General features: G+C 59.0%; 6 protein-coding genes across 6 annotated transcripts; 2 read left to right on the forward strand and 4 right to left on the reverse strand.

The window, feature by feature from the left end:
• The first annotated feature begins 191 nt into the window (after nucleotides 1-191).
• On the forward strand, nucleotides 192-2,254 carry JDV02_001179 (uncharacterized protein). Its single transcript, XM_047982082.1, has 2 exons — nucleotides 192-494; nucleotides 559-2,254. Exons 1-2 carry the CDS (start codon nucleotides 284-286, stop codon nucleotides 2,154-2,156), a joined length of 1,809 nt encoding a protein of 602 aa, XP_047838043.1. The 5' UTR covers nucleotides 192-283; the 3' UTR covers nucleotides 2,157-2,254.
• On the reverse strand, nucleotides 1,635-5,534 carry JDV02_001180 (uncharacterized protein). The gene is made up of 5 exons (XM_047982083.1): nucleotides 5,134-5,534; nucleotides 4,361-5,077; nucleotides 3,587-4,311; nucleotides 2,998-3,539; nucleotides 1,635-2,945 (listed from the first exon to the last, which is right to left on the reverse strand). Exons 1-5 carry the CDS (start codon nucleotides 5,350-5,352, stop codon nucleotides 2,386-2,388), a joined length of 2,763 nt encoding a protein of 920 aa, XP_047838044.1. The 5' UTR covers nucleotides 5,353-5,534; the 3' UTR covers nucleotides 1,635-2,385.
• Nucleotides 5,535-5,841: 307 nt separating this feature from the next.
• JDV02_001181 (uncharacterized protein) lies at nucleotides 5,842-7,798 on the reverse strand (the record flags this gene model as incomplete). Its single annotated transcript, XM_047982084.1, has 4 exons — nucleotides 5,842-6,174; nucleotides 6,247-6,989; nucleotides 7,055-7,571; nucleotides 7,628-7,798. The coding sequence occupies 4 exons, from the start codon at nucleotides 7,796-7,798 to the stop codon at nucleotides 5,842-5,844; spliced, it is 1,764 nt and encodes a 587-aa protein (XP_047838045.1).
• Nucleotides 7,799-8,519: 721 nt separating this feature from the next.
• Nucleotides 8,520-11,283, reverse strand: JDV02_001182 (uncharacterized protein). Its single transcript, XM_047982085.1, has 2 exons — nucleotides 10,473-11,283; nucleotides 8,520-10,408 (listed from the first exon to the last, which is right to left on the reverse strand). The coding sequence occupies exons 1-2, from the start codon at nucleotides 10,782-10,784 to the stop codon at nucleotides 9,083-9,085; spliced, it is 1,638 nt and encodes a 545-aa protein (XP_047838046.1). The 5' UTR covers nucleotides 10,785-11,283; the 3' UTR covers nucleotides 8,520-9,082.
• A 9,736-nt stretch (nucleotides 11,284-21,019) lies between these two features.
• GPP1 (DL-glycerol-3-phosphatase) lies at nucleotides 21,020-22,419 on the reverse strand. Its single transcript, XM_047982086.1, has 3 exons — nucleotides 22,082-22,419; nucleotides 21,916-22,025; nucleotides 21,020-21,842 (listed from the first exon to the last, which is right to left on the reverse strand). The coding sequence occupies exons 1-3, from the start codon at nucleotides 22,198-22,200 to the stop codon at nucleotides 21,355-21,357; spliced, it is 717 nt and encodes a 238-aa protein (XP_047838047.1). The 5' UTR covers nucleotides 22,201-22,419; the 3' UTR covers nucleotides 21,020-21,354.
• A 631-nt stretch (nucleotides 22,420-23,050) lies between these two features.
• On the forward strand, nucleotides 23,051-24,236 carry JDV02_001184 (Pyroglutamyl-peptidase I). Its single transcript, XM_047982087.1, has 3 exons — nucleotides 23,051-23,152; nucleotides 23,206-23,649; nucleotides 23,709-24,236. The coding sequence occupies exons 1-3, from the start codon at nucleotides 23,096-23,098 to the stop codon at nucleotides 23,943-23,945; spliced, it is 738 nt and encodes a 245-aa protein (XP_047838048.1). The 5' UTR covers nucleotides 23,051-23,095; the 3' UTR covers nucleotides 23,946-24,236.
• The last annotated feature ends 11 nt before the right edge of the window (nucleotides 24,237-24,247 follow it).

The following is a 24,247-nucleotide window of genomic DNA, read 5'->3' on the forward strand; positions in this document are numbered from 1 at the left end:
GTTCAGAAAATACTCGATCCCAGTGTGCACGGACCAGGCCGATGGAAAAGTGGAGCTACCAGAGGGCGCGCAGCTGGCGGGCGGTCACTCCCAGACTCAGTGGGGCCCCTTTCTGCGCCCCAGTGGTCCCCATTGCCAGCACCCGAGACCCAACATGGATCTGACAAGTACTAAATTACCTACTGTCTTCACCACCACCCTTTGATGAGCCGTGGCCCGCCGCCTCTCGACCTGGAACCTCTTTGGGATCATCTCTTAGCACGTGCTGAGAAAGAGGAACAACATGTCGGACAACGATGCGGTCGCAGGACCAGAGGACCTCACAAGCGCGAGCGAAGCACAAGAGCCGGCCTTGAGCTTCGTTGACAACTCCTATCTGAGCTACATGATACCCCGCAAGACGGACTTGGATCTCGACTCAGTCGTGGAGGAAGCACATAAGCTGGGCAAACCTATACTTGAGTCTATGAAGGCGCGGGATGCTCTCTACTTTGGTGAGACCGCCTCGAGACTTTTCATGGGAGCACGCCCCCCCTGTATGCTGACCATGCCTGGCAGATGAGACGGTGACCGTTCTGCTCATTCTCAAGTGCCCCATTCTGGGCGAAGAAGAACTTGCTGCGCAAGTCCACAGGCTCGTGGTCTCTCTAGACGTACAGATCGTCAATACCAGCGCCCCGGGGCGGGAGTCACCACCTGCCGCAGAGTCCATCTTTACCGGCCACGTTGCGGACGTAGATGACGCCTTTATCGCTGCCGAGGAGCATGGCGTCTCCGATGACGGCGCACCGGAGAAGCATGCGTACGCAATGTGGAAAATGCCCGTCTTCCTCGCCCGCCCACGGATGCGCCCTCATCGACCGTCCGTTGTCTTCTCGGCATCAGCGAGTATCAAGCCCGAAGTCGCGGGCGAGCTCAGTGCGCGTGGCACGGGCTATCTGCAGAGCGGCCTCCCGATGAGTTTCAACCTCCTGGAATCCTTCGCTGGTGATCCCGCGCTCAAGGGCGTGACGCCCCGGCTGTCGGCTCTGCGCGTGTCTCGCGTGGCGCCCGTGACGAGGCAGCAGGACCTCATGACCCATGTGCGCTCGCTGCCGCAGCTCAAGCTCAGCATATCCCCCGTCATACACACGAGGATACGCTTCTCACGCCCCAGTACGGTGCCGTTGAGCTCCGCCGTGGTGGCACTGTTGGAGGTCGACTTCACGCCCAACTTTGACTGTGAGGCACTCCTGGACGAGATCAAGCTGGAAACGCCTGACGGCACCGTCGTGAGCCTGAGCGACAGCACCGCAATGAAGCTGCCCCTGAGCTGCGTAGCTCACGACCACATCACCTTCCTCTACCATATAAAGCCGCATCATATCGAATCCGCCCCCAAGCCCGTCACCGGCGCCCTCGACATCTCAATATCCGCCTCTGTGCTAGTTGAGCCAGGGCTTTGCGTTCCTCGCCTGTCCATGGCCTGGAGCACCACCCTCGACTTCACTGTCCCCGTCAACCCCAACTTTGGCCCGGCCGCTGAGACGGGCATTCAGCGTTCCCATCGTCCAGCGCAGCTCTCCATTGGCAGTGGAACAGTCATGACACCCCTGAAGTCTCCCTCTGTCACCCAACCCGATGCCCTCCCTGCCCTCGAAGCGTCCACCACACGCACCGAGGCGTCTCTTCCTGATCTTGGCATAACCATGTCATTCACAGGACCCAGCGAACCCGTGCGCGCTGGCGACATATTTTCCTGGGCCGTCTACGTTGTCAACAGAACCGCCGAAAAGACATCCCGACCACCGCGTAAGCTCGCCCTGGTCGCGATTCCGAAACGGCGGCGCAATGATTCGAGGCCTGTTCGACCGCCTTCTACCGCATCCAGACGCCAAGGAGAGAAGGAGGTTGCCGATGCGGTGCTGGACGAAAACGTCTTGCATGCTATGCAAAAGAGCTCGGTGGTCGACACCATCGATCTTGTGTGTCTTAGTAGTGATACTCGGGTAGGTCCCTTGGCTCCTGGGGCGTGCCATGTCGTTGAGCTGCAGTTTCTCGCACTCAGAGAGGGTGTTGTAGCCGTTGACGCTATACGGGTCGTGGACCTAGGCTCTCAGGAGCACGTTGATATCAGAGACTTGCCCACCATGTTGGTCGAACCAGCAGCAGCCTGAACCTGAATCTTCAAATATGTAGCCAAGAGTCCTGTGGGTCGTGGGCAACCCAGTGAAACAGGGCTATGCTTATATATGAGCTACTCGTATACCCATGCAGTTTAATCGCTCGCTCCCATGGTACATGCGCCAGGTCAATGCCAATATCCCGTCGCGTGCCATCATACCCTTGCCGGTGAAACAACAGAACGCCAACATATCTCCTCTTATGCCGTGCCGTGCCAATGCGTTACAGGTCATCAAAGTCATCATCCCATCCAAGTCGTTGATATATGGAGACATTCTTCTGGGACCGAAATTCTGGCCCAGGGCTCTCAGTGATTGCTTGGGGGTCTAGAGCGCTTCTTTTGATCGGCGTTGACAACACCTGGCTCCTTCGCGGCGTTGAGAAGCCCAGTCTTTCGTGTGATCCGGTCGTACCAGTCGCCATCGAAGGTACATCGGCGTTAGTTGCCTTCCTTTCAATTAACGGCGAGGATGGGGGAATGGCTGGCTCCTCGTTGGCCGGCCGCCGTCTGAAGCTCGGTTGTGAAGTTGGTCGAACAGGCGTCCCTCCTACCAGCTCCATCGCCGGCGACGTGCTACCAATGCATGCGTCTCTGTGTCCCATTGAGGAAGCGGTGGATGGTACCAAAGGGCCAGCGCTGGACGGGGGTATCAGCTCATCATATTTGTAAACGCACTCCGCACTTGTTTCGCGTTTCGCTGCCAGGGCGTCCCAGAAGCGATTATTGGCCGGTGTTGCCTTGACGATAGTCGAGCCGAGAGCCCGAGATGCCTTCTTGACTTCTAACACGCATGTTAGACAGAGTCGATGAACTCGGGGCACCGTGAAACTTACTTTTAGCGGAAGAGCCTGTCAGAGCGCGCCGCTCATCGGCCTCAGCCATGGCCTTCCCGACGATCCCTCGATTCGGTTTCCTTAAGGCTGAAATGGCGTCTTTTAACTCCGCCTCAACCAGTGCCTTCTTGTCAGCTTTGTTCTCTTGCAGATTGGTCATGCTACTGCTTCGGAGGACTGATGGTCGTTGCTGCCTAGTCTGATTCAGTGCCCCGCTAGAAATCGATTTCAAAGGGGCAGGCTCGCTGCCCTCGCGTTTCACGCCCGGAACGGCAGTCGATGTTGCAGAGCGCAGGAGCGCTATGGCGTTGCTCGGGCCTCGCGAGACACTTCGGCGGTGCTGTTGATCGGTAGACAGAGCGCGCTGCAACGTCCTTCGGGGGTTGCTGACAGCCGCTGGACGCTTGGCCGCTGCTCCCGGCCTTTGCTGCTCGCGTTTGCTCGAACGCGTGGTTGATTTCGGCTTTGGCGGCGAGATGATGACTGGTCCTCCGAGCTTCCGATTAATGGAATCGCACAGCTCAGGCAAACGAGCGGAGAAGCTTCTTGGGTCAACAGCTAGGTCTTCAAGAAAGACGAGAGAACGTACAATGGCACAATGACGTCGACGCAGAAATCCTTCAGCGGCTCGGACGAGGCCATCTGACTTTGCCCGTCGACGGAGACTTGTGACCTCTGGGAGTCTCCGAGTAAGAGTATATCATCGAAAGACGTTGACTGCCAGATGGTGAGCCGGTCCGCATGGACGTCTATTAACATTGGCAGATTGTGTTTGTTGCGCTTCTTTGGCGGGGGAGCCATCTCTGGAAGCTCCGCATTGGGGTCGGTCCCAGGTAGCGTAGGTAGACAGGCATCGCTCGTGTCCGCGTTGGGCTTCAAAGGCTCCAAGGCTAGAATCTCGAGAATGAGAATCATCTGCAGCTGCGTCTCTCGTGTACGAAGTAGGGACGCGTGCGATTTGATTTGCGCGGCCGAAAAGGTGGTCTGGTCGTCGCTCAGTTCCGGCTTGTTGGAAGCCCACCACCTACGCACATTATCCTCTTCCATGGGATAGAGGCCATTCTTGCCAAGTCTCATCTTCTTGGACTTCTTCTTGCGCATGCCGCCCTCGTCTGAGCTGTTGATGTGGTCGCCCATCTTGTTTATGATCTCTGGGATTGTCTCCCTATATTTCTTGTCAATCTGCACCGTGGTGAGAATCAGGCTCTTGAGAAACTCGATCAGATCCGACATATCCAAACTCGATTCCAAGTCGAGATGGAAAGCTGATCTCGCGCGAGACAATGGGCCCTTGGCAAAGTAGGCTAGGGATCCCTACATCTAGTCAGGCACCAGTAATACGAGACATCGGAGCATCACGTACCATAGACCGATATAGCGCATCAAAATACTGGGTACGAATGCTGTCGAAGATGTGTTTTGCAGTGTTTTGTGGCTCTTGTTCCAGCAACGTGTTCAAGTTCGCTGGAGCTTCTGCCGTCGTTGGTGGGACCACAGGAGGTCCAGACTGGATCTGCTGTTCCGATTTCAGTTCTGGGGACGGCAGCTCATTTCCAGGTGCAGTGGCCGAGTCGCCCCTGGTAGTGGCGTCGTCGAACGTAGAGACGGATTGGGATCTGGCCCGCTTTCGTACGAGAGACTGGATGGCCTCGATTGCAGCCCGCTTGTTCTTCTGATCTTTGTGAAGCTGAGGAGTAGTGACAGCTATCATTTCATCCTCTTGCTTTCGTTCTGGTCGTGCCGGCCAGAGCCGCTCCCGTGAAAGCGCAGTCGCCTTGGCTGCTAAAGCACCAAGATCTACCCATGGCCCAAGCTTGCACACGACGTAGAGTCCGGTTTCTTGCCTCTCAAGGGCATATACGGTGCCTGTAGGGTCATTGCGGGCGACCAGCACGCTTGGTTCCGAGCCAACGCGGCTCTCGAGATCGAGGATCTTGACGTGGCACTCGTAGAACCGCGATTGGGGAATGCCATTGTCAGACGGTGCCAAGTCAAGGTATGCCAATGGGAGATGCTTCCGCGGCAGAACCATCAAGGGCAGCAGAACGCGGGGCTGAATGTGCAAGTTGTGAGGATGGGGCTGCCGACATCCCAGTCAGCAGTTGTACGAGGGCCAAGCCGTCAGGCATAACGAACCTTGACAGCAATGGATGGCTTCAGAAGATGATCCATGGCAGCGGTCTCCGTCCGTTTGGGGAGACTGCCTTGCTGCGCACTGCTTCTGCTGCTGCTGCTGCTGCTGCTGCTGCTGCGCTGGTCTCCATCGCGACGGTTCAGGCTGCACTGCGATGAGGGAGTCAGGATGCCGGACCTAGGGCGCGACGCGTTGGCGTCGAAAGCCGTGGGCGAGGACATTGGGGCGCGTCGGCCGTCATTAAACACGCGACATCGTCTACCAAGGCGGCTTGGAGGCAGATATACGCGGGGCAGGCGGCCACTTGGAGGACTGCAAGGCTTTCAATGAAGCCAAGATTGGCTAAGTAGCAGGTGGTGGTTGAAGATGTTGCCAAGTACAAGGAGCGAGGTGCTTCTTTGTGCGAGCTGTGCAGGTGGGTCCAGTGCCTGGAGACGCGTAGATGAAGGGAGGGAGGACAATTGGTGGCGCGCCTGTGACGTCGACCGCGACTTAGTACTTACTGGATTAGGCACCTAAAAGGGCTACATACAGTACGTACTAAGGTACCCAGGCTTGCCGGGCATCTGGGTACGTTTAAAAGGTCTCCCCCCCCCCCCAAAACATTTTGCCCGCGTGGACGCTTCCAACGCCTCTGATATTTCGCCGCTGTTCGGCCTGCTGTTTCTCGTCACTCAGTCAGTGTCCAATCTTGCAATTGGCCAGCCTCGTCAATTGCCAAACACCGAGAGCGCGTGATCCATCATCCATTCGAGTCCTGCCGCCCGCCAATCGTCAATCTCGATGGCGCCGCCCTCCAGTTCCCAGACAACATCCTGCCCAACGCCGCCGCCTGCTCCAGTGTCGTACTTCGGCCACGCTGAGGCATCATTAAGAGCGAGACCGGTTACCCCGTTCGGGTCCAGGTGATGAAAGAAGTTCACCCAGGCGGTGGCCATAGTGGTTGCCAACGCCTTGGCCTTGGCCGTGTACACTTTGTTGTCCCCTCCGAAGGGGTTTACGGCGTACCCATCGCCGTTGAAGTTGAGAAATACAAAGGCAACCTGTGTGGCGACCGCATGTCAGAGAGCTTCGATACCAAATGAGTAAACAGAACAGTGAATCTGGATTCTCACCTCCTGGAAGTGACTAGCACCAATGCTTGGCGGCAGTCCGTTGACCGTGACGTCGAATCGGTAAGCATAGCTGGGCAGCCCATGTTTGAACCAAGCCAGACTAGCGCGGCGCCGCATATAATGAATGGTTAGGTCTCCGTATATGGCAGTGTTGCGTCTGTATTGGGTCCCTAGCGTCTTTGCATAGCTGTCGTTGGGCTGGATGACATGCGGCCAAGTCTTTAGTGACGGGATGCCGACGGACTGAATATTTGGATATAGGAACAGTAGCTCATCCACGAGCCCATTAATTTCCGCTGTCGTCTGCTTCGACACCAGGCGCTTCTGCAAACCTCGTCGCAGGTCCTCATCCGAGTTGACCGGGTGCCCAAAGACGGCTGTGGGATTCCCAAAGGCGGTTCCCTCATCAGTATTCGATCCTATGAGCACAGGCACCTGTCGGAACTTTCCATTCGATAGCTGATTAGTCGGAAAGTCTTGAAAGAAATCGCCATCCAAGACCGGTGGCCAAGGCCCTATCTTCGACACGTTCAGCGCGTAGTTGAGCTCAGCAAGGGGGGCCCGTCGAAGGCAGTCCAACGATCTCACCGTGCCGACTAGTGGTGCGCACGACGTATTGCGCACGAGTTTTTCGTACGTAGTCTGCATGAGATCTGTGTCATTGAAGCCGCCGGGATACCTTCTGAGAAGTCCACCAAACCCGGACTGTGCGATCGCACCACGAAAGAGCCCGTCATCGCGACCTTTGTGATTGCTTTGGGTCAGCTCCAGTGCCGAGTAGTAGTATATCACGATGTGGATAACTCACCGTTGTAGGCCAGAACCTGCGCGGATACGCTCTCCGCGCCGGAGCTCTCGCCGAACACGGTCACTTTTTCCGGTGAGCCGCCAAAAGCCCCGATATTCTCGCGAATCCATTGCAAAGCCAACCGTTGATCGCGGAAGCCCAAGTTGGTTGCGCCTGATTGCGCGGCCTCGCCTCCAGCCAGGAACCCAAAAGCCGAAAGTCTGTAGTTCAGACTGACTCCTATTATGGGTACACCCATCTTGACGCTATGGTCGACAATGAAGGACAGGTTGTACCTTTTATCCGCGCTCCCGCCCATATAGAGTCCGCCACCGTGAATCCAGACCGCGACGGGCAGGCTAGATGTTTCTCGGACCCCCGTAGGACGAATGACGTTGAGATACAGGCAATCTTCAGAAACAGCATAACCGACGTCATCCCCTCCATAACCCACGCAGTGGAGGGGATAATCAACGGCATCGCGACTACCTGTCCATGATGTTCGCAGACCTTCCGCGACGGTGAAGCGTTTCGGGGGCTGATCGCAAGTAAGCTCGACGCCATAGTCACTCCTCCTGCGTTCTTACTGCATACCAGAGCATAAGGCATCCCGAGAAAGAAGTCCTGCTGGTAGAATGCACTGTACACGCCCGTATAGGTGCCATTCTTGACTGTCACCTCTGGACGACCATCAGCCGCGGATGCCACGGCCGAGCACCCTGACAAGGTAAGGCCATAGAGAATCAGCTTCCTCAGAACAGACATGACGGGTTAATGAATCCGTTGGACTAGATGTTTGACGCAGCTCAGACACGAAGTCCGATGGCCAGCTTAGCCTTCTTATACCACAGCACGTTCCGCATGTCACACAACATGACGCCCCTTCCTGCCCGACTAAAGAAACCAATGCAGCCATGATGATACGTACTTGATGACGCGAAGAATGAAACTCAATGACGTTCTCCATCTGAGCTGGGCTCTGTCGCCGTTTGTCCTTGCTGCAGATGACCCAAGCGATGAAGCGACCTAGGTAGGCTATTAGGCTTGCGGGATAACTGATTTGAATTGACGAGGCACTATCTAATTATGATCAAATCCACCTTGGGAAACTTCCAAGTCTTCGACCTTTCAGTTGGTACTATTAGATCTGCCGTTATGGATCTTCGGCCATGATATTTTGGAACAAAAGCGTCCCGGCACGGTCAAGTCCTGCTACGAGTATGAGATCTTGGCAGCAGCAGCTCATGCAAAGTATCAACCATAAGGCGGCCGCTCTGTCGAGGAGAGACGAATCAGCGTCTGAAGCACCACCGGCACCGGCAGTACCCCTCCTCCACTCTCGACCGGAAGCACGGCGTTGACGCGGCGCTACGAATGGTTCGGGTGCAGTCTCTCGTATATGCTGTACAACCACAGAGCACCAAGAGATTGACTCCTCCAAGGGTCACTTGCACATGGAATTCATAGACGAGCGTCCAGGAAGCAGTTGGGTCTCAGGCTCGGCGCCTTTTGTTGCTTGTGTCTGACTAGCTGAGCCAATATCCAGCCCGTCATGATGAAATACATCCCGTACATCCTCAACGCATAGAGATCGCATGCTTCCTTTCCATCTAAATCCGTGTTGGGCTATCAAAGTCCAGTACATCGGGCCCCACTCATGATCCCATGGGTATTCATTCCGTCCTTCCAATGCTCCCCAAGCGCCTAACGATGAAACAACGGCTGAAAACATGTTTTGAGAACGGGGGGGAAACGAGAGAAAGAATAAAAAGTACACTCCCATCGGACTGCATTAATACATGACGTGCGGTTTCCCGCCCGGGGTGAGGTATCGCCGATCTTGATGCAGGGCTGGCGCTGCATTGACGCACAGATGATGCGATCGTGGTACAGTGACGGTGACTGTGTCGTTCCGACGTTTTGAGACTCTGAGCCTGTTGTACATGAGATGCGCCAAAATTTACGTGCCAGCATACACGGTGAGACACAGTGTCTCCACAAAGGAATGAACGGGCAGCCGTTCCGTAGACTTTGTCGTCAGGGTTCTTTTCAGTTCTCGACGCGACTGAAGGCTGCGGGTGCCAAATTTAGATATCCTCCATGCTGTTGCTGTGATGCTGAGGATGGCCGCATAGACGATTCGGGCCAAGTGTAGTCGACGCCCGTACCGAGGAAATTCAGGTATGTCGATCCGATCTGCGACGAGAGGAGCGATGGATTGGGCTGCACTTGGCTTGTGCCGTTGTTGGAAGCACCGATATAAGTAGGCAGCCCACTCTGCATAGCAGAAACAGAGAAACCATTGGGAAGCCTGCCCATGCCAGGAGAGACAAGGCTCTCTTCTGATATGCTCATGTCATATCCAGATCCGATCGGGAAGAGGCTGTCCATGAACCCCGGGGTCGTGGGCGGAGTGCGCAAAGTAGGGTCTTGAAGGGGCATGTCTGTGGTCAGGTACTTGTTGTCTAAGGAGTATGAAGCGGTACCGTCAACCACACCCTGGTGGTTGAGGGCAACGGGTGTGTCTGGAGTCGGTGGTGCACCGCTGCCTTGCGGGCCGGCGGCGCTCGGTGATCGTCGCGAGGGAAATATGCCGTCAAAGAAGGGGCTCCGGGGAGTGGACACGGGCTTCTTGACCCGGCTGGACCCAGAAGCAGATGCAACGCGGCGCATAGGACTGGCACGATCGCCTCTCTTGCCGCTCATATCTACGGCAGTCTTCGGGGCGTAGGAAGAGTAGCTCCGGCCTCCCGTAATCGCCAGGGGTGCGGGCCTGCGATTCCGTCGGGATGCAATGTCCATCGCTTGCGGTGACTTGGCCGTGGAATCACAAGCCAAGGACTGGGTGGAAGCGAAGCAGGAGGTTTCGAAATCGGCTCCCATAAAGTCCTGGTACTCGCCAATGTTTTGGGCGGTAGGCTGACTATCCATCAACACAGCAGGATCCGAATTGAGTATCGCGACGCCGGCGCAGGCCTGGGAGATGGCCAGGTAGCTATCTGCGTTCTCCGAGAGCTCCAGAGAAGCGACGTCGTCGTCCTGGTCTGATTCGGCGCTGTCGGTCCTGACAAGACTAGCGGGCTTGCTCTGACCTGAGAAGAAAGCGGGCGAGCCCTGGCTCTGTTCTGTGGTCTCGCTGGCTGTCTCCTGAAGAGACTGTGCCGACGGCGAGAGGGCAGCATCAAGGTGGACCTTGAAGTTCGTCGAGGGTTCCGGGAACGGTGCACTGGAAGCCACGAGATCGCGCTGTCGGATGTTGTCTGTCTGAGGGCCGGACTCGGCATCTGCTTTTTCTTTCTCCAACTTTTGCCTCGCTTCGTACTCTCGAATGTTGTTTTCCTTCTTCTCGCGGGCTCGTCTGTTCTGGAACCAGTTCTTCATTGTCATTGTTAGCCGTCAACCCAGACCCGTGAACAAGTCGCAAGAAAGTGTGGCGTACATTTATGCGGGCATTATCGACTCGCATGGACTCGGCCAATGCCTTTTTCGTGTTGCTGCTCGGCTTGTGATTCTTCTGAAACTCGGCCTCGAGGACCTCCACCTCCTCCTTGGAAAGGCGAGGCTTGGACTCGGTTGCCCTGGACAATTGGTGGTGGTTCACCAGATGCCGGTTGTGATGCGCCTGATACGTGTCCATGGACTCGGCGAGGTAGGCTGGGTAATTTGAGAATTGCTGCTGGTAGGTAGCGAACGGATCGCTGAGCCCCGAGTATGCCCAGGTCGGCCATTGCGGTTGGGAGAAAGGCCCCATTGCCCCAATAAGGTTGACGGCGAAAGGAGGCCGCCGTCGATGTGATTTCTCTGTCGTGTGCGCCGAGGCTGCAGCAAGATGTCCGAGACAAGGTTCAGGCAAGACGGAAGAACTGTGTGTAAGAGCAAGGCGCAAGGATCGAGCGAGATATTGTCAAAGGAGTGGCTAAGCTTGGCACTGGCGATGCGAAGCTTCGGAAATGAACGTGTAGAATGAGTGAACGGGCTATGGGTATCACACACTCCGGCCGAAGAAGCCAGCAACGAGGAGTGAGGTCGTCTTCTTTAAGATCGGCTGACGAAGGGTAGAGAGCAGCTTAGATGGTATAAGCGGGTCTGGAGCGGGTATACGAGAAGGGTGCGCAATCATGAGACACAGGTAGGTCAAGAGTCTGCGTTTTCGGGATCAGATCTGCCCAAGGGAGCACAATTCTGGGGTGAAGAAAGAGGGTTCGCGAGGGATTGCAAGATTTGGGGCGAGGGGGCGTGGAGGGTAGAAGAAGGGCAGGACATGAAGCCCGGCAGTGGCCTAGGCCCATCATCGTGGGCTGCCAGATGGAGTGCGCCCTCATCGGCCAGGGTCACTTTACGGTAGCGCACCCAGCAGGCAACCCCTGCTTGCCGGGCATCCCAGCGAGGTCCCGATGCACGCCCAGCGCCCGGGATGGGACCACCTGAGGAGCAGCTGCTGGGCTGGTGCGGCACCTCCGGCAGGGTAAAAGGAAAGCTCTGGCGCGCCCAGCACGCCGGGGTCAGCTACGTACATGCACAACAAGCTCTCTTGTGGCCTAGAAGCCAGAGGCGCGACGGCGGCGGCGGCGGCGACGACGACGCCGCTGGTGGCTCGGGTACATGGGGAGACTTTGTCCGCTTCGTCGCGAGCCAGGGGTTATCCCTGCCCCTGCTCGTCCTGCGAGTCGACGACGACAGACAGCCCTTTTCCTCCCCTCCTCTCTTCCGTCTCCTTGGCCAGGGCTGCCAGAGGGACGCCGACCCGCCGGGGGAGGGGTGGGTGTCGTCGACAAAGACGGAGCCCGGCGCCCGCGGTGGCGGCGCGGCGGCGCCAGCTCCATCCAGTCAATGGCGCTCCCTGGGCAGCCTCCCTCAACAAGGAGGCCTGGGGCTGGCCCTCACACAACGGTGGGACCCGCCGGCAGCCCGCGGGGGGGAGGGGACCCTCTGGGACGACGCCTTGTCACTGCTGGGTCTGGACGCCCCTTGCCATGCTCTGCTCGCTCGGGGCCGTTAGCGCTCCTGTAGGGATCGCACCGCCGCGAGCGCGGACGCGATGAGACGTCGTTGGAGAGCGTGCACGGCAGGGAGGGGCGCGCAGCGCATCCGCGTCCCGTGTCGAAACACCACCACCGGCTACTCACCATCGTTGACAGCAGGCAGCGTCACGTCACGATGTGGCCCCTCGGACGGATCCTGCGCCTAGATGCCTGCCTGCCTGCCTCCCAGCCTCGGTAGGCATATACGTATTCGTAGGCCGACCCGCATCAAGGCTGGGCGAGGCGAGGCGAGGGTCATGTCCCGCGCCGGTCAACAACATGGACATGCACGGCAAGGAGGAGGGTGGAGTTTCGTCCCCGGCCGGGTCACCCAACACGTTGACGGCCAAGGTTGGACGGCGGCCCAGGCGAGCAGAGCGCATCGTCGTACCTATCTTAGTCGCTGGGCAGGCGCCGAGCCTTCCCACGCCCCCAGCCGAATGGGCAACCAAACCACAGGCGGGCGCGGCCAGCGAACGGGACGGCCTGTGCGAAGGGGAAGGGGAGGGCCTCGAGGGGAAAGGGGGGGAGGGGAGGGGAGGACGGAGTGGAGGGGGCCGAGCCTCTCGACGGCAAGGACAAGCCATCCGACGGCCGGGGGTGGGTTGCCTCGTCCGTGAAAAGGCAACCAGCTAGCCTAGATGCACAGCCAGAGGCGCGCGCGAGAGGGCGGCCGGGGCCTCGGAGAGCAGAATGGGCCCCCCCTGCTTGACTGCCATCCTGCATCTGCGCGTGTTCCCCCCCCCCCCCCCACCCCTGCGCTCGCCCTGGCCTTGCCTGTGGAATGCTGAAGTGCATTGTCGCTTGTCAGTCCCGAATGGTGTCGCGAGGCCCCCACCATGCGCGTCGTTGCTGCTGCTGGTCCTGCTGCTGCTGCGGCTGCGGCTGCGGCTGCCGTGAATAGACGAGCGCTGCCCTGCGCTGCTGCCGTCATGGGGAAGGAGAGCCCAGGCGGATTGCGCTGCCCTGCGCGCCCTCGCTCGCTTCAAGGTTGCCCATTTCCATGCGCCTCGCGTGCTACTGCAGGCTCAGGCTGCTCCTCCTCTGAGTGCCTCGCCCACCACAACACCACCACCACGGGCACCACCTTCTCCTCCAGCACCACCGTCTCGCCAGCCGGCCCCGCCCACACAGCAATGGCCCCTCCACTCCCTTCTCATCCTCCACCGTCTGCTCCGTTGCCCCTCCCTCCTCCAAATCCCATCTCCGGGCCCAAGCTGCATGTCAGTTGGCTTCGGGCCAGGTGCGGCTGTCATTGGCCTGGAGATGCTGCGTCAGGCTGCACGCCGGCTGCCGCCTCGTGCGCGAAAGAACGGGTCAGGCAGATGAGAGATCACCTTCTGCATCAGCCCACTCACTGCTGGCGGCGTCGTCTTCTGTGCTGACGCGCCATAATAAACGACTTGCTCGCTTCTGCCTCTTGCGCGCCGTCTAGGACCCAGCTCACCACTTCCACCGTTTCGACGATGCCCGTTGCGGCCACCTGCCAGACGACGAGCAGCAACACGGTTCCTCGCAGTCCCGCGCACACACTTGGCCAAACGTCATTGACATCGGGGCTCGGGCCAAGCAGCCCATCCCTTTTCCACGTTCGCTGCTCGAACTGCCACTTCGTGCATGATGCAGCAACCCCTTGCTTCCTTTTTCCCTTTGATGCCATGCCGCGCTGCACAGCAGTGCTCGTGCCGCCCCCCACTTGTATGCGATGCAACAGTCGTGCCTGGGGCATCTTTGCGGCTTGCAACTTGATTGTCCAAAGTGTTCCATATCCCCAAGGTACAGTAACGAAGCGTCATCAGTCCACCTTGGTTGGTAGCTTGTACCTGTCGAGGCTGCACCGTAATGGCAGAAGCCTTCGTGGCCCCGTCACCCACCCCCTTTGTTCGGGTTGGGGCGCCACCCGCTCCTCGTCACACGCTTGGCCTTTGCGCAGTTATCCCGCCCGATCTGTGCCATGTGCTTCAGCTGCCCTACGGGCACAGAGTACCAGTCAGGGGGTAACATCGCCATGGCAGGTTCCGAGCTCGCCGTGCCGCCCGCCCCAGCCAGACCCCGTCGCCCTCCATCTTTTCGTCGAATGTCATTGAGGGTCACTAACGAGTCCCCCACCAACGCTGCCGATGCCCCGACGATGCCTTCGGTTTGCACTGTGCAATGACCAGATGGTGCATCTGCCTGGCTTTTTGCCTTTGATCTTCCGCCTTTAGCGCTCCTCTTTGTGCCTGGCTGCGTTGGCCGTACCGGCCATGCATGCCTTTCGCACACTGAGCCGCGACTCATTGACACAGCGCCGGTCTAATCTTGCCCAGCCCTCATCCCGGTCCCGCAGGCCGAGAAGGGGGCTCCGCTTGCACTCCACAGTCAAGCAGCCTCCATCTTCCTCTTTCGGGACCCGGCTCCGGCCTTGGGGACGTTCAGGGGGGCAGGGTTCTAGCCAGGCCACCCCGGGCTGGCTTTGTGCTCGCAGCCCAGTCAAGGCGTCGGTCGTGTCTTGGGGAAAACTGCCCTCTCGCTTATGGCTGCATCTGATTCGCATTCGGTGTCAGGCGGTAGTTAATGGCTCGTGCAAATCGTGGCCGAATGGTGGCTGAAGCTCGACCGCCCAGCCCCCAAGCCTCACTCCCAACCGGGGCCAGAGCCCATCGAGATCTGGCAGTCAAGTGCCAGCCAACCTTGTGGCTTATACCAACTCATTGTCCAAAAAGGGGAATAGTTCGATAGTGTGTGTATTGTGCACCACACTCCATCCACAAGAGGCGACATCCTTCAACGGGATCACGTCAACCTCTTTTAGAGTTGATGCCGTTTGAGGTGCTGAAGCCCGTTTGGGTAAATTTGTTGCTCAAGAGGCTTGTCCATTTTGCCCTCGCTCACGGGAAAATGTTCGTACGATTTATGCCCGAGGTGTCGCTTGTAATCGGGTTGACAGTTGTTCGGGAGCAGACCACCCGCAGCAGACGGTGCACGGGTGTGCGAGTCCAGCTACGATGAGTTATCGGTAGTAGGTAGTAGGGAAGACGCGGGCATTATCCACTGGCACAAACAGGAGCTGCAGATTGCTCTTGCCCCTTGGCGTCAGGTTCGACGATAATCGAACAGCAGTGAGATGGGCCAAAAGAAACACACATTGCGTACATGCGTGACGGGCGGGCACTTGCCGGCCGTAACCACATGAGGCTCAGCCCTTGCAGATCAAACCAGACCACCGGAATCGTTGACACGCATGGATGGTGAGGCGATGTTGGCGTTCCTTGTGGTGTCTGATCACTTGGCCGATACTGGCGGGCCCTGCCGTTGGACGACCGAGCGAGTAATCTTGTCTCAGATGTCTAAATGTGGCGAGACAACACCAACAAGGCCGCGGAGTCTGTTCTTGGAAACCAGAGCCCCGGAAGACGCCCCCGCATCACATTGTCCTTGTGCGCCGCGACTCTTGCGATGTGCTCGAGCCTGCTGCTCCAAACGGGCCCCGGATCGTGTGCCAACAAGTAAACTCACGTTCGTCAGAACACTACAGAACAGTGCCAGAACCCAGGCGTATGTCGCCATGTGCAGGTGGCCAGCACAGCTGCTTCAGGCGATTGTTGGCTCATTACCCTTCCTGCTTGCGTCCTTTCGAAGCTGAATTTGGATGGTGAGAGCCCAGTCGGGTGACCGGGGGAGGTTTCGCCCCGCGAGAGTGGAACGGAGACACCCGAAGCTGGGTCTCCTCAATGTGGGCGTGGCGGATCGATCGGTGACCGTGAAGGAGACATTCGTGCTGTACCCAGCCTGATTTGTGCCCTTTCGTGAAATCATCTCTTCTTCCTGCAGTGTCGTCGTTGTTTATTGGATCCCGCCCTGTGAAGATGCCCGGGGCCCACGCGTGTGCGCGCGCGCGTCGGCAGGGGCATCAACCACCTGCAGCACAGCACAGCAGCCCAACCGTCTTCGGCTGCCAGCGGGACGGCGGGCGATGCACCGGAGTGGCCTGGGCCCAGGAATCCAGGCCCACTCGGGAAGTGGGGGGCGTTCGCTGCTGCATGCTACTCGTCTAGGCTGCCCGTGCCCGGGTGGCACTGGATGCCACAGGGCCGGGGAGGACCGGGGGGGGGGGGGTTTCCATTTTGCCCAACCCCCAAGGCAGGTCATGTCCGTGCGTGCCGTTCTGGCGTCATTTTGCACCGCGGCGACGCGGGCGAGCATTGCTTCTTTGGCACGATGCGACAGCTTTTCCATCCCATTGCGCCTTGGAGTAAGTACTGTGCTGCTGCACACCGAGCCACCACAGGGCCCAAGTCTCAAAAGGGGCGTATGTCTGTGGCCGTCGTCTATTGTTCTCGAAGCCTGCTGCTGGCCGGGCGCACACACGCCGGGGCGCGCAGCTCAGCGGTAGCAGACGGAGGCGACGTGGTCAGAGCGGCCACGCCGTCCGACGCCCAAGGTCGACAGGGGGCGGTTCGCCGCCCGGTCCTGGTGTGGGCTCGCTGGGCCTCGTGGCCTGTCGCGAGCCGCCAGAGGTCTGGGGCAGCAGGCCCTCGGAGACTGGCCCGGATCGGCTAGGCCGCTGGGCTGCCAGCGATTTCCTCTGGGCACCTAGGGCATTGGCAGCAGCCAGCACCAGCTCCAGAACCACACCTACTAACCAGCAGCCGCGCGCGTGGTCGGCGAGCCACCTGCAGCGAGCACGTTTTATAGTGCCAACCACCTTGAGGTTCCCGAATGATTTCGGCCGCCCACGCCAGTGGCCAGACTTCGAGGTTGGTCCCCGCAATCGACTCCTTTGGGGTTGATGAGGCGCCTCGTGGTTGAGGCAAAGCAAGGGGAGACCTGGGCGACTCGCTTGTTTGGGCTTTTGAGGTTCAGTGCTGCACCTATTCAGTACCGCAACTGGGAGAGTTAGCGATCGCGTACCGCTCGGTACGTGGTGGGGCGACAATGGCGAGCGAAAGGCGCACGGATGAAGATGTCACCTTGGACACACAGTCCTGCAAGGGGAGGCAGGGCCATCGCCAGGGCATGCAGCTAGACTACACGCACGTACGGACAACATGAGGTTCACAAATAAGTCGTACGAGTGTCTGCTATAGGAAGGCGCGCTTCCTCAGTAGCTACCGTCTCTAGTCATTTCCCGTGATCATGGCGGCAGGGCATGATAATGGGCGCTGCGCAGCAGCGGGCCCAGAAGATTTGGTGTTCTTGGGGCTTTGCATTATGCTTGCTGCTCTCTTTTTCCGGCCGTGCCTCTTTCGGAAGACGAGGCGCGACTCGCCTCCCGCTTTCCGCGCACCACCTGCCCGAACAGGCTGTTCTGCACCAGGTTGGCCCAGGGATCAGGACCGTGGCCACCTCGCCGACGACCTTGGCCGCTCTCCAACACGTCTCCTTTGAGTCTCCCCAGCACCCCTTACCCTTCCATTCAGCCGCGCCACCTTTGTCCGCAATGGCCCTTCGAGGGCCGCTTTGCGACATTGCCACGCGGCGCCTTGGGGAACAGAATGAGAAATAAATGGCCCTGAGGGTTGGCGCCGGTGTCGGTGGTGCGCTACCGTTGGCCCTCGTGGCCTGCCCTCCCTGCGAGAAGCGGCCAGCGCGAGCGTGGCTGCCTTAGTCGTACCAGAATGTCGGAACCCCTCGCCCATGCTCTCCATGCTCGCTCCAATCCAGTCCCAATCCAGCCCATCAGTGAGTGAGTGGCACTTGCTCCCACGGGTGGCCGGTCCTGTTTTCCCCTTGCCCAACAAACCTGGCAGTCGTCTGCAGAGGACGGACCCCCCGCTCCTCGGGGGCCCGGGGGTCGTACACACAAGGCAAGTCGACCAACCACCAGGCCCAGCAGCATGTATTTATGAGTACTCCGTGGAATACATTAGCAACCAAATTACCTTACTTGGAGGTAGCTAGATTGCCCTTGCGGCACGGGTCATCCACAAGAACACGATCGCTTCCTCGCTGATGATGCGATGCGACCTCGTGACCAACGGCAGTCTGACCATGGCCACTTGATGAGACGCTTGCCTATCGAGGGCCTTGTCTGGTTGACCCTGCCGCCGAAGCTAAGCGGGGACATGGAGGCAATGCATGGAGAGCCCTCGAACCGCGCTCGTTGTCGTTCGTGCTGACTCCCATCAGCACGGCGGCGGACAGACCTTGCAGCGCGCGCTGGTGGTGTGGCATTTGGGGTACGTCTACGTTGTGCGTCCACCGTCAACAAAGACGACGACGGTCCTTGCCGATTCGTTCAAGTCCGCAGAGGCGCCGACCAGCCGCGCCGTGGGACGACAGGTCTTGCCTCGAGTTGAGCGAGTTGGGGTGCGCCCAGACTGGTGAGATTGCCTCTTTTTGCTGCTTGCCCTCACTCTCTCTCTCACTCTCTCTCTCTCTCTCTCTCAGCTTGGAGCTAACGAGCGGGCCGCTGGATCACTCACATCATCCGTCAACATGCCGGCTCCCACCTGGCGGCCGGGGTGTCCGCGCTTTGCAGGAGGGAGGAGCTGCTTGGATGGATGGGTGGATGGTGGAGTACCAAGGTACTTGGCGATACTTTGCGCCGCACGGCATGGCGTCCGGGCCACCCCTTCCTAGGATGCTAGCCACCCTGGGCCGCCCCAGCTGGGCAGAGAGCGGTGGCGTAGGCCTACCAGGTAGGATGGTAGGTTGTTCATCGTCCAGCAGAGGCCTGGAACCCATGCGAGTCTGGCCACTGTGGTTGGCTGCTCGCCTCGCCTCGCCTCTTCGCCGGCGGCCGGGGGTCGGGGAGCTTAGTGCAAGTTCGGGCCCGGGCGGCCACGTGTGAGATGGGCCTTCAGAGGGGGGGGGACGGACCCCAGAGGCCCGGCAGAGAGGGTGCAGCGTCGTCATGATCAGCGCCTGCGTTGCCAGAGAGCTGGGCGCGGGACCACTGCGCGGCCGTCGATCTAAGCACCCAACACGAGGCCCAACAGCAGGCCCGGGGATCGCAGAATCTGAGCAAAGCCCCGACCGATGGTGAGAAGGCTCTCGCCCTCGGCACTGCACTGCTGCGCGCACCAGTTCGCGGCACAAGGTCGACGGCATTTTTGTTTGTTGGCCCCAGATCGTGACCAGCAGCTGCTCCATTCGCATCCTCTTCTCCCGACGCATTCAGCCACAGCTCGCAGATCCCACCCAGACGTCGCGTTGGCGATTACTGTACTGCACAATACTGCACACACAGACAACCGCGATGAGATCCAGCAGGCGTGTTGCCCCTCGTCCCGTTGATTTGCCGGGTGCACTGGCCCATGTGCGGCACTCGTGCTGCTGCTGCTGCACGAATGAGCATGGGCCTTGGTGCAGCGTGCAGCTGAGCCGGCCGGTTTCTCCAAGGCAGATGGATGGCCAACGGCCCTCGCTCGGCCTTGTCAACTTGCAGGCTTGGCCCTGGTCAGCTCAGGTTGCACGGCATGTCCAGCATTGTAGGTACGCCAGATGTCCTAAGATTCAACCAGCGCCCGATCCCATTTTGCCCGTGCGGAGAGCGGGTGAGACAACAAGTACATTGTATTTGTGCCTCGGAAGGTGATGATGATGTATCTCCGACGTGAAAGCTTCGCTTCAGCACCCTACCGGTAGAAACTTTCATTGTTATTTGCATCGAGTAGGTCGGCAAGGGAGCAATGGCCATGCTGGTTTCCCTATTCGGCCTCCGCCTCTGCAGCTGGTATGCAACTGCCCAACGCACGCCCCAACTGTATTCACCAACTGGCCGGACAATGTCACGCCGCACGAATCCAGCGTGTTGGGGGCAAGGGAGCTCGTGTCAAGCGTGGCTTATGACAAGCACCAACCATCTTGATCCACTCGACACGACTTGATCGGAAGCGTCTTTTCTTGATACTTTTATTACTGAAAAGCGCAGACAGTGAACGGAACACAATCAGCTGGCTACATTGCCCAGCATGTACGGCGGACGTAGAGCGGGCTCCGGCCGGGTCATCGTGGGATGTCCGTCTGTTGGCGTTGCTCTGCAAGGTCTCGACGAAGTGGAACAAAAGCTGCCTGTGCCGCTCCGTTACCCCGGCCTGGCTTTGGGCCTCCTGCGCCGGCCGCCCATGCTGTGCAACCACGCTCGCTTCCATACGAAGCCCTCGGCAAGCTTCTTACGATGCTGCGCCCTTGGACTCGAGCTCCAATGATGCTATTTACGGTGCTCGCGTGCGAGTGTCTCTCGTCGCTCGTGATACGCGATGGGCGAGTCGGACGGTTGGTCAAAGGTTCGTAGGTAGTCAATCGCTGAGGTCCGTTGGGTATTACGCGAGGTTACCCCCATACATACATACATACATACATACATACGTCATGCTCGGACTCGGAATGTTTCTTGCAGGCTTGCATGCAGGCGGCGGCCGAAGGCAGCCCCTTTGCCGACCCGATTCAAAGTGCCCACCAACACGGTGCATGCCGCCACCGAGGACGTTGTTTCCTGTTCATCGGCGTTTGGGCCCTGCCAAGGCGACTCTCACGCCCCGTAACATTGTGCGACGCATCCGTCCATGTCATTAGGACGCGGCTCAGGTACTCGACGCGGCAAAGGGTCGAGATACGACCGACGGCGACGCCGTTTGCCTCGGTGTCCTTCGCGGCCGACCCACGCGACGATACGCCTCGGTGCCAACGCGAGGCTTCCTCGCGGGGCGCGCGGGCGCGTCAATCGTCCCTTTAAGTGCTGTCTCAAACGCGGTGTGAGAGCGCCCAACGGTCACAAATTGCCCACACGCTCCCATTGCGGCCGACCAGAGCAGAGACGATGTGCTTCCCGTGACTAGGGGATTAAGTTCTGACGCGCTGACGTCCCCCGCCGCCGCCCTCGGTGGAGGCAAGCAGAGCATGGAGAGACACGAGCGCCACTCTCTCGGTGGGCTTCCGGCGTGAAGAAACGACGTACTAGAAGCGAGGGACGCTGCGGGGCAAATTACGTGAGGCGAGGGATGCTTTGTGAGACCAGTTCGCAGATCGAGGGGTAAGCGTTCGCGGTTCCTGAATCAAGTGGGCCAAGATGCGGGCGTGACGATGACGCGAGACGAAATCTATCTCTGACGGGATATCTGGTTCATGCAGGGCGGCTTAAAGATCCCTTTTTCATTTTCAAAAGGTCATCCGCCTCGACAAAGGGATTGTCTATTGGATCTCTGGAATGTTGAAGCATTGTGACCAAGCATCAATACTCATCATTCTCACCACTCATTTCCCGCTTCCATCACGCCAACCGAGGCAATCCATCCACCCTCATGTTCAGGGCGCAGCACGCAGAGAGCACGCAGCTCCCTTGGTCTGACAGTCACGGCGGCCCTTCCCCCTCCATCATTGTTGCAGGGCATTGGAAATCTCAATAGTCACCTTGCCGTCGGCTTGCCCAACAACCCGGACAGACTCGAGGTCCCTGACCACCCAGTCGGGCTTTGCGGAAACGACCTGCTCGACTGTGTGGCTCGTCACAAGGCCGATGACCTTGCACCCGGCGGCCTTTCCCGCCCGAATGCCTGCAGGCGCGTCTTCGAGCACCAGCACGTCTCCGGCCGCATCCTGCAGCCCGAGCTTCTCGAGGCCCATGAGATAACACGCAGGGTCCGGCTTGCCGTTCTCCACCGACTCAGCCGTGACAAGGTGCTTCGGCATGGCGAACTTGAGGACGTCGAGCCAGCCGGAGACGAGCGGCTTGGTGCCAGACGTGACGATGGCCCAGGGGCTGGACAGAGCCATCAGCGCGTCGAGTAATGATCGCGCCCCGGGGATTTCTGTGGCGTCGTCTCCATATCGCTGCGGGAGCTGCCCTTCCACCTTTGCGACGTCTGCGCAGAGCCATTGTCAGCGATTCTTGTTTTGGCGCCGCGCCAATCGCATTCCAGCCGGGGCGTCACGCACACTCCCAGTTTGCCTTTTCTGGCGCGAGTATCTTGAGCACATCTATGCTGCGTCGTCCATGGGACGTCTGAAGAATCGTCTCAGGATCAACGCCAATGTCCTTTCCAATGCTGGCGCACGTCAGTGGGAAGTCAAGCGACGGCCTCTGAGGATGGTCGGGACTGACGTGTGCCAGTGCTTTACAATGGCCGGCGTGGAGTCGATGATGGTCCCGTCCATGTCGAACAGGAATCCTGAGAATGAAGCCTTCTCGGGCGGCAGCGAGTAACTCGGCTGGGATCCCATGGTGGCGTTCTTGTGATGCTTGCTTGCTTCAATGTGAGATGGCTCGCCCGGTGTGCGGCGGTGAGACTCCTTGCAACTTATAACGAGTGGGGCGGATGGGGGTGTCAGATGAAGCTGCTGATGCCGTGGAAGGACACTGAGCAGCGTCTATCACGTCCTTTATAAGGAAAAGCTCCCGGAATACCGTCGCTGTTCGAGAATGATTGCTCAGCCAGTGACGCGACGCCTTTGAAGAGTTCGTCCGAGGCGGATATGGGATTTCGTGACGTCGGCTCCACGTGGTAATTCCGCAAGGACACCCGCGGGACTTCCTGTGTGGGTTAGTCCAGTCTGGACGCCTACCCTGCAGACGGTAGATATGTAGTTCGTAGAATGTATATCGCGACGGATCGATAAATGCCGGGTCTGGGCGCAAGGACAGTGCCTGGTTGCCTCTTTTTTCAAAATCTGCGCGGCACCGAACAAGGTTGGAATTGATTTCCAGACTCTGTGCGACTGGAGGTTCACGATGCTACACACAACAGACGCACCGTCGCGGCTACTCGGTGTGTTGGGAGGGGGGCGGGATATGCATGCTTGGTGGGTGCCTGATGCGAACGAATCGACCACGGACATGGGGGGAAACCGATGAACCACTGACCGCGAAAACAGACGACTCCACCCATGGCTTGTGATCGCGTTCGAACGTCAAGTCCATTGCATGGAAGGTGCCGCTGGCCTCCGGGGAGATGCTGGCATGTACAATTCGGGAAGGCTGGACCCCAATGGACATAAAGGGTAAGGTGCCAGCCGCCGACGGGTGACGTGCCTGGGCCCCGCGTGCTGCGAATCGCTTCACCCCGCATCCATGCCGACGGCACACAGTCCTTGCCGGACAAGCACCAGAACCGCCGTCATGGGTTCGCAGGCCAAGGACCCAAATGAGCTGACAGTGCTTGTCACTGGCTTCGGCGTATGTGCCATTGCCGTGCGTTTCCTGGGCGACTCTTGCTGACCACGCGACAGCCCTTCCGGGAGGGGTATCCCATCAATCCATCATGGGAGATCGCCAAGGGCCTCCCGGAGCACCTCCCGCCGCTGCCCGTCAAGGACCCCAGCTCCCGAAACACCATTGCTATTCCACCTGTCCGCATCCTCGTCCACCCCGAGCCCATCCGCGTCAGCTACAAGGTTGTGCGCGAAGTCGTCCCGACCCTTTGGGATGGGTCCAAGGGCCTCAAGATCGACTTCGCGATACACATCGGCATGGCTGGTCCGCAGCCCGTGTACAAGGTGGAGAGGCGTGGGCATCGAACCGGGTACAAGTCGCCCGACGTGGATGGCGAGAAGCTCGAGGACGAAGGAGAGGGCGGGCATGGCGAGGATTGGATTTGGCACGGGCTGCCGGACGAGATCGCGACGGAACTGGACCTGGATGATGTTCTGGAGCGGTGGCAGGGCCATAGTTTGGTACGTCCACTCCCCATCGAGTGGAAATGGACTGAGGTCGCATGCTGACCCCACGGCAGAAGGACATGGATCTGCGCGTCTCCGAGGACGCGGGCCATTTCCTCTGCGACTTCATATACTACTCGAGCCTGGCGACGCTACTGAAGGAGGACCGGCCTCGGAACGTGGCATTCCTCCACGTCCCGGCCAACGCATCGGACAAGAACATCATCCAGGGCCGGGGCATTGCCCTTAATTTGATCCGAGGCATCGCCGAGAGTCAGACGGCGAGGAGAGCGGCCGCGGAGCGGGCATAGCCCCGAGTAACACGTTCACGGGGACAAGGGTCTGACTGGCGAGGATCCCAAGGGTCTCTCTCCGGAGCCCTTGGCTCACGGCCAGCGACGGGGAACATTGCGCAGCCGCATGAATGGAATTAGGCTTTTACCGCATTCAATAATTCGGATGACAAGAGAAGAAACATCCCATTGTAAGGCGGGTGGCGACAAGCTGAGCCCTTACTAGGAAAGGAAACGAGGGGCAGGTACAGATAGCTACATCCATTGCACAAGGTGCAAATTAGCTTGAATTACAGATTTGACGCATAATTTTGGTGCCC

Source organism: Purpureocillium takamizusanense, chromosome 1, assembly GCF_022605165.1.
Source record: "Purpureocillium takamizusanense chromosome 1, complete sequence".
Classification (NCBI taxonomy): domain Eukaryota; kingdom Fungi; phylum Ascomycota; class Sordariomycetes; order Hypocreales; family Ophiocordycipitaceae; genus Purpureocillium; species Purpureocillium takamizusanense.

Excerpts from the sequence above, each read along its gene's own strand:
- JDV02_001182 (XM_047982085.1), bottom strand. The coding sequence starts at position 10,784 with ATGGGGCCTTTCTCCCAACCGCAATGGCCGACCTGGGCATACTCGGGG. Across the intron at positions 10,409-10,472 it reads TCGATAATGCCCGCATAAAT|AACTGGTTCCAGAACAGACG; the intron begins GTACGCCACACT and ends ATGACAATGAAG.
- JDV02_001180 (XM_047982083.1), bottom strand. The coding sequence starts at position 5,352 with ATGTCCTCGCCCACGGCTTTCGACGCCAACGCGTCGCGCCCTAGGTCC. Across the intron at positions 5,078-5,133 it reads AGCCATCCATTGCTGTCAAG|CCCCATCCTCACAACTTGCA; the intron begins GTTCGTTATGCC and ends GGATGTCGGCAG. Across the intron at positions 3,540-3,586 it reads GTCGACGTCATTGTGCCATT|CTTCTCCGCTCGTTTGCCTG; the intron begins GTACGTTCTCTC and ends TGACCCAAGAAG.
- JDV02_001184 (XM_047982087.1), top strand. The coding sequence starts at position 23,096 with ATGGGTTCGCAGGCCAAGGACCCAAATGAGCTGACAGTGCTTGTCACT. Across the intron at positions 23,153-23,205 it reads TGCTTGTCACTGGCTTCGGC|CCCTTCCGGGAGGGGTATCC; the intron begins GTATGTGCCATT and ends ACCACGCGACAG. Across the intron at positions 23,650-23,708 it reads GGTGGCAGGGCCATAGTTTG|AAGGACATGGATCTGCGCGT; the intron begins GTACGTCCACTC and ends ACCCCACGGCAG.
- JDV02_001179 (XM_047982082.1), top strand. The coding sequence starts at position 284 with ATGTCGGACAACGATGCGGTCGCAGGACCAGAGGACCTCACAAGCGCG. Across the intron at positions 495-558 it reads GCGGGATGCTCTCTACTTTG|ATGAGACGGTGACCGTTCTG; the intron begins GTGAGACCGCCT and ends CATGCCTGGCAG.
- GPP1 (XM_047982086.1), bottom strand. The coding sequence starts at position 22,200 with ATGGGATCCCAGCCGAGTTACTCGCTGCCGCCCGAGAAGGCTTCATTC. Across the intron at positions 22,026-22,081 it reads ATTGTAAAGCACTGGCACAC|CATTGGAAAGGACATTGGCG; the intron begins GTCAGTCCCGAC and ends GACGTGCGCCAG. Across the intron at positions 21,843-21,915 it reads AGAAAAGGCAAACTGGGAGT|ACGTCGCAAAGGTGGAAGGG; the intron begins GTGCGTGACGCC and ends GGCTCTGCGCAG.